General features: G+C 33.7%; 1 protein-coding gene across 1 annotated transcript; it reads right to left on the bottom strand.

The window, feature by feature from the left end:
* Positions 1 to 56: 56 nt before the first annotated feature.
* LOC132164759 (probable WRKY transcription factor 9) lies at positions 57 to 1816 on the bottom strand. The gene is made up of 4 exons (XM_059575314.1): positions 1498 to 1816; positions 997 to 1103; positions 798 to 914; positions 57 to 690 (listed from the first exon to the last, which is right to left on the bottom strand). Exons 1-4 carry the CDS (start codon positions 1613 to 1615, stop codon positions 289 to 291), a joined length of 744 nt encoding a protein of 247 aa, XP_059431297.1. The 5' UTR covers positions 1616 to 1816; the 3' UTR covers positions 57 to 288.
* Between the last annotated feature and the right edge of the window lie 6357 nt (positions 1817 to 8173).

The following is an 8173-nucleotide window of genomic DNA, read 5'->3' as shown; positions in this document are numbered from 1 at the left end:
GAAAGCTTTGTTAAAATCTAATTCAAAATGCAAATTGTTTTTATGGATCATTCACTCTGTTTCTTTTTCAAATTAGATTTTTATTTTTTAAAAAATAACTTTCACTTCCATTGTGGCCGAGAACCAAGCCATAGTGGAAATGAAAGATTTCTATCAGCCTTTCAAATGGGTCTCTCTGTTTCTCTCTCCTTGAGAATTTGAGGATGTATATTTGGCTTTCACTAGAGTTCTCTACTAAATTTTGTGGAGCATCTACATCACACCAGTATGCCAAATAAATTAATCAAATCAAATTGCTATAACACGCAAATACATTTGCATATCTATTTGATGTACAGTACCGTCCTTCTTAGAGTCTTTGCCGACAAGAATCTTGGGAGGCTGGTTTTGGTCTTGGTCTCTCACGGGTGATTTGGGCATTGGGAATTGAGGGGGATCGTAAGAGTCGATTGTAAGGTAAAGAACAATTCCTTCGGAAGGGTCCTTAGGGTCAATCATATAGTAAGGAAGGGATGCTTGGGTGAAACTAGAGGTTCCTTTTGAAATAGGATTTTTTGAATCCAATAACCTAAAGAAATCTTCTGAGGCCGCAGAAGCCATGGCAGTAATTGAACCGACAGGAAGTGGATGGTTATGTGTGCCGTAATAGGTTGTTATGAGTATAGACATGTCCTCTGAGCATCTCCACACCTAATTGCAAAACCATAAAGAACATGTATGAAAATTTAATACAAGGAAGGAATGAATGAAAACCTTGTATAACAATATTCATATTCAGTTTTGGCATATTATTGTACCACTTTCCAAACTGGGCAATCTGGATCCACTATGCAACCATAGCTGTGTACTGGAAAAGGATATTCTTTAGTAGGAGATGTCACCCCGCATATTCCCCATTGGCATCCATCGTTCATCTATAGCAAAACTTTTGATTAAATTAGAATCATGTGATTGTTTGAGCTCACAAAAAAGTTTATATAAGATAATTAAACTCACTGAGGCTATTTCACATATGGCTATGACCATAACCAAAGCTTCCTTGTTGGCTTGGAAGGCAACATCGTCATCGTCTTCTACTCCTGCTGTGGCCTCAGCTGCTTCCTCTGTATCATGCACATGTACTCCTCTTCAGTCCTTTTCAACTTAACAATATATAAATAATAATAAAAAAAAAACAGCTTTAATTTCCATTATATATGGCCGAGAACCAAGGCATAGTGGAAATGGAAGCGGAAATGAAAGATTTCCATCAGTCACTCAAATGGGTCTCTCTGTTTCTCTCTCTGTCTCCCTGAGAATGAGAATTTGAGGATGAAGAAGACTCCGCGAGCAAATATATATATTTTTTTAAAAAAATTAAACGCAAGAAAAAAATATTTGAGCACTCAGTCTTATCGATTACCTTTCCCGGGCTAATCGGGCCATAACACACAAATAAATACGAATGCATACACCTAACCATTTCTATTTGATCTGTGAGTTCAATGAAAACATTACCGTCTTCCTTTTGGTCTTCGACGCCGACAACCTGAGAGGCGTCGTTTTGGTCTTCGGATTCTGGCAGTGGGAAGCACAAAGGCAAGCATCGTCGTATCACACTGATGATTTGGTCCATGGGTGGCAGAGCGGTTGATAGGGAGGGATGGCGGGGTAGTTTGCAGAAGAAATCGTGGTTTGGTGGGTAATATTAGGGGAGAAGTGAGAAATGTGGGAATTAAGTGTGCGAGAGAGAGAGAGAGAGAGAGAAAGGATCAGCTGAATGAAGATGAAGAAGAAGAAAACTCCATCATTCTTTTTGACTAAACGGTCTCCTCAAAATTTCTCGGAGCTTTCTCTTTTGTTTTACCTTTTTCTTTTTTCTTTCTTTACTTATCTTTTAGATAAAACAAAAGATGTTCTAGATCTTTGTTGACTGGGTGAGTCAACAGCTGGGCTGGTGGTGATGTGTGATTGCGTGGAAGCTGCTTTGCCATTACATAATGCGTTTTGTTTATATGAGAAAAAGAGAGAATTTTGGTTGAGAAGGGAATGGGAAGGCTCTTGAGTGGGGTCTCCCGTAGTCTAAAGCCAGAAAGAAAGCAGAGTCAAAATTCCTTGTCTGGGGAAAACATGTTGGAAGTTGTAACTGTGAAGAAATGGACAACTATAAAGTAGTGCTGCTACACACAAATTTTGGTTGCAGGTTTTTCTCAAATTACTAAAGCTGTTCAGATTTACAGGCCAATAAAAAAATCGCCATACCATTTGGATAAGGTGACACATTGAAAGAAAACATAGTCATGGGTTTCAATAATAGTCACATCACATAAATGCCTAGAAAAAACAAAAGGGTGTCACATAAATATGGAAAAATTTGTTGTAATTTGTATCCATCTAAAGGTACAATTTGGATGTAATTGGAAGAATACGCCAAATGATTTCCTAAATGAATAATATTTTGATTCTCTTAATCAAAAGGCAACAAGAACATTGTTATCATAATGATGCAAGTCCCTTAATTGCGTTATAATTTGATTCAATTAAAATCAAATTTTTTTGAGAATGATAAATCTGTGATTCTAATTGTAGGCAAAATGTAAGGGATGAGAACTAGTGACTTTCCTCTCCTATAGTATTTATTTTTTATGGGATTAATGCAAGGCTTTTGTAGTATTTATTTTTTATTTTGGTGACTTTCCTTCATGGGATAATGCAAGGCTTTTGTAGTATTAGGAATTCTCGAATGCATTTATTTTCTCGTGTTCATTGACTGGTTGCAGGTTTCTCATCACACCAGCTCTGTTTTAGATCTTACAATAGTGGGTTTAGATTCCATGGATGGAGATTCAATTGCCCATGGACAACAGCTGTTGGAAATATATAATGAAATATAGGGAAATATGAAGGCAATAAAATAATTAGGACTTCAAGGTTTGATCAATGATCACAATGACTATTTTTAGAATGTATTTTGTCCCATTTTTAAGTGCAAGGGTATATGACAAAATAACTCCAAATACAGTGAAGGCCAAATGTTACTCTACAGTCTACAATAGCAGTTTTTTGTAGTAACAAGAAATTACCGATATGGAGAGTTGTATAATAGAAATTAGTAGGAGTCTCCAAGGGGAAGCTCAATCGGCTGGGGATCACGCCTTATGAAGCGGAGATTAATAGTTTGAATCTCCACTCCCCTACTCTTGTGTGGACATGTCAAAAAAAAAAAAAAAAAATTAGTAGGAGACAAGAGAGAAGTTATTAGCTTGTGTCTACTCTGCATATAAATTATAATGAAAGTAATATTTATGATTATTTTGGACAATCTAATGGTTCAAAATCATAATGGTAAGCCATTGATTTCTTCTCGTTATAAACTCTCATTGATCTAAATATTGATTTTGACTGTCATATCATCATAGTTGTATAAAAATCGTGTTTCAAGGGGTAGCTCAATCGGCTGGAGACCACGCTTTATAAAGCAGAGATCACTAGTTCTCCCTCTTGTGTGGACATGTCAAAAAAAAAAAAGTAGTATAAAAAAGTTACAAGAATGTAGTATTTTTGAATAAATGTTTAGTAGAAGTTTCTATGTTTTAGACATTAAAATGGAGTTCAGACTTTCTAATTACTATATATGTTTTACTTTTGCTTATTATAGTAGGAGTTGAGACTTTGCAAACTGCAATTACTATGTTAATGAACAGGTTAAAAGCATTTTGGTTAAAATTTTAATATATGAACAGAAGTTAATTAACACCGTTTTTTGGAAAATTCCGTTAACTCTAAGTGAAACTTTCTTGGCGTTTCTATAAAAACATTGAGAATTACTTTAAATAAGCGCCGTCAATTAACTCTAAGTGAAATGCCAAGAATTTCCTTAAATAATTAGCACCGTTTTTAAAAAGCAGTAGAGAAATACGAGTAATGTTACAAGTTCCTCTTGTGTCACTCTTATGTCCCTCTAAGGATGATGTGACTCTTAAAATCACGACTGGACTTGTGATTGATCATTATTAGATTTTGATCAAATGGTAATTTTAAAAGCCACCTCATTTTTTGATGGACACAAAAGTAACACAAGAGGGACTAATAGAATTACTCAAGAAATATGTCTCACTTTCTTGGAATTCCAAAACTGCCGAGAATTTGAAAAACATTATCACTATTCTTTCTTAGGCCAATAAAATTACCTTCACGACACCACTTTTTTTTTTTTTTTTTTTTAATATGTCCATATAATGGGAGAGATATTCGATCTAGTGACTTTCGCTTCATAAGGAGTGGTCTCCACCTGATTAAACTACCCCTTGAGGACCCGACACCTCCTTTCTAGACGCAAAGAAAAGGTTGAGAAAATAATTATGAGTGTTTTTTCTCTGAATTAGCAGCGTTTTTGAAATGCCAGTAATAACTTTTTTTTAGTGATCAAAAAAAAAAAAGGAAAATTTTTGGTAGTTTGGGGGAGACATTGTCACAATTGAAAGTTTGGGAAAAACATTATCAATTGGGTGGTAGTTTGAGAGGAATATGTGACTTTTCCCTAAATTAATATTAGAATGGCGCATGGCCATTCGAATAAAAAAATGTAATATTAGTGACGTGGCTAATTAATATGTGACAAGTAACATTTTATGACTGCATTTTTTTGTTTAATGTTGGTTTTATGACTACTAGTTGAATGGCAGAAATCAATAGTTGTTTGAATTTAATCATTTTTTTTATTACCTTTCTTTTCATTTTTTTTCTTTGTCATTATTATTGTTTAAATTTTTTCTATTCCTTTCTGAGACATTTTTGCAAAAATATTTTTAAATTAAATTGTAATAAAAAATCCGCACTATAGGCTAGTCTTATATAAAACATTAAAACTAGAACATCTTTGAAACAGTAGGCCTAGATATTATCCCCATAATTGGGAAAAAAAAAAAAAAAAAAAAAACTTAAGTGATTTAGACATTATCACAATTGCTTAATTTGCATACATTTTTAGTGTTGTAATTAACTTGATTTATAGAGTTTTGGATTTAATATCAAACAATATGCGTTATGTTGATAATATTATTTAAATTGCAGTGCATACCAGGAAAAATGACAAAACTTCCATGCATATCTATTTAACACGTCTATTATGTGTCTTCTAGATTGCTTTTACACTGATATTGCTATTACAATCTAACACAGGCCCCTGTCGATACGGTTTATATTTTGTTAAGTCCATGCTTAAATATTTTAGGAGTCGAGGTTTGAACTCACTCATAATATTTGTTCTAATATCATGTTAAATTAATACCACTTGTCTCAAAATTTTAAGCTAATAAAAATAAGTAAATTTAACAATTTAATTAATATTCTAACAATTTTTTATGAATGCAAAAATATTGATCATAAACAAATTGGACCATGCATCCATATTCTATTATGGAAATTATTAAGCTAGACCTCTTGATAAACAAGAATAATTTTCTGCATAATTTTTCATTATTCAATTACCCTCAAATAGAAAAGATTACATCCGATAAAGGTGGAGATAGGCTGCCTGTTGACAAATAACTAAAAGAGTCTGGCTGACTTTAAATAGATAACTATGACTACCAGTCTACCATATAATATTCTTATTTCTTCTACTACTCAACGTAGCCATTGAAAGACAACAACAAAACAAGTAAAAGATAACTCCAAACTTCTTCTTCAAAGAAAGATATTCTTACATTACATTTGGCTCATCAACTATCAGATGAATTCCACACTTGTTTACTTCAACTCCTTCGCAAGGTGGGAAGGACACCTCAATTTCATCGCCACTTTCCATCACCAATTCATTAAATATGACTCCACTTTCCAGCTCATATTTATTTCTTGTGAGTGGCGTCAGGTATAGAAAGAAATGATCTTCTTTCCTTGGTAAAAAAAAAAGGAGTGCGCATGAAAATCGCCTATTTGGATTGTAAAGCGCCTATTTGCCCCTAGTGTTGGACTAAAACCCGTCCGGTTGCCTCTAGTTTTATTTAGGATTGTAACGTAAGGAGTATAATAAGGAGTATAATCTTGGGTTGAATAAAAAGCACAAATCGCACAAACAAGCAACCGAAAGAATTGACCTTTTGACATAGGAGGTACATAGAAGGATATCGAAGACCCAATTCCCTGATGGGTGAACCAATTTGGAACCTCACTACCAGGGAGGCAAATCATAAACAAAGTTTATGTTTTGTCATTTATGTTTATTGCATATTTCTTACTGTTTATGAAAGTTTTTTATAGGGTTCTTTGATTTTTTGTTCATTTATTTTTGGGGGAAGTTGGATTTATGGGTTGCTGGTTGTTTTAGATAGTGAAAGTGTTTGTTAATTTGTAGTTATAACGTGCAAATGATGGTGTCAGTGTTATAATCGAAGGTAGATTTAGTTATTCAAGTATTGGTTTTTGGTCCGATTGATCTTTTGTCACTATACGGCTATGATGTATGGTTCTTTTAGGATTTGTTTCTTTATATTTGGAAACTGAATGTAGCTTTAGGAAAAATAGTGAATTTGGGGCAATGGGTTTTAGTAGCATTATTGTTGTTTTAGTGTCTATATTTTTTTCCTCTTAACAATTATATCTTAATATGGCATCTAATGTATCTATTATTTCTAGTTCTCTATTTTATGTTTGTTTTGCATATGCGAGAAAGGTTAGAGTTGTCTCAAGTATTAAGTTAAAATTTTATCTTGCTGAAAAACAGCGTGTATGTCCTTGAGAATTAGGTTGTAACAAAATGGCGTATTTTATAAGAAAATGTAGATGGGCGCATTTGCAGGTCCTAAATTTTGTGCAAAGATACATTTAGACACTCGCATCATTACAATTTTGGTTCCTTGGGGAGCCATGCAACACTTCATTACCGTCTGCAAAAAACACCCAAAAACATTAAATTTTGAGGTAATTCGGTGCTAAAGAACCATCTCATCTCAGTAGGCCAGTTCCTGTGGAAGTTTCTTGCCTCTCCAATGACAAGATTGCTTACAACCATATTAACCACTTGGCAAACATGCTTTCCCCATGGAAAGAATACAGCAATAAGCTATCTAAACCTCTTTTTTTTAACATAAGTAATTGGCCTCAAGGGGGGAGGGGGAAGGGAATATTTAAACTAATAATCTTTGTTTCATGAGGTGTGGTCTTGGCCCCAAGGAGAGGGGGAAGGGAATATTTAAACTAATAATCTTTGTTTCATGAGGTGTGGTCTACATTCAATTTCTAAAACTATATATGAAAGAGATGCCAAAAAAAAAAAACTACTGGAAAGCATCACTTCTCCTTGGACTTCAATTGTACATACAATAAGTCAATTCAAAATTTTCAACCACTTCTGCTTCCTCTATCTCCTTAGTAATTAACTTTTCCTGACACAATTCAATCATATTGATTTGCAGAGGATAAAAAATGAATGAAAGGAATGACAGCTCCAAACATGGGAGTGAGGATATGAAAATATCATTTGTTTTGAGATTCAACATACTGATTGCATGTTTTTCCACTCATTGTTATGCCTTTATAGAAAGATGTTTTAGAATAGAGATTATATCAGTGCTTACAAACATTTAAAGGCATTCAACATATGTCATGCAATCTTCTTTGGAAGAACTAACACAATTTAACTAAATGATAAACTACTGAGTAAGGTCAAGTAGACCCTTCTTTGATAACAAGAATTTATATGTTTTGACACAAAAAATCAGAATATAGTTGTCTGTGTACTATTAGCATCAATACAATGTTTATCTAATATAAGAAACATCCATATGTTTTTCCAAAAATTCATGGTCCTTGACACCTATGAGTCACAACAGTGATTAAGTTTAGCTGCGTGGAAGGGACCATGGAATGCAGATGAAGTGAAGGGACAATAAAATACACCCATACGCCAATTACTTCCCATATACCTATCATTCTATCTACTGCAAATTGGAATTCAGCTCCCATACTATGCATTATAAATTACATTGACCGAAACTACAATAAAGTGTCCACACCTCTCTTCCCAATATTGCCAAAAAAAAAAAACATTTGCACAAAAGACCATAACCAACCTAACCGAATGTACTGCAATTGATGTAGAATACTCTTACGTTGTCATCTAGTAAGTTTCTTTTTCCCTGATAAAAGAAAATATTTTTTGTTATAATAAAAATTTTATTTTACTAATGTTAAA

The sequence above is a fragment of the Corylus avellana genome, chromosome ca10 (assembly GCF_901000735.1).
Source record: "Corylus avellana chromosome ca10, CavTom2PMs-1.0".
Taxonomy (NCBI): domain Eukaryota; kingdom Viridiplantae; phylum Streptophyta; class Magnoliopsida; order Fagales; family Betulaceae; genus Corylus; species Corylus avellana.
The sequence above is the reverse complement of the archived record's forward strand: the minus strand, read 5'-3'. Positions and strand labels throughout refer to the sequence as shown.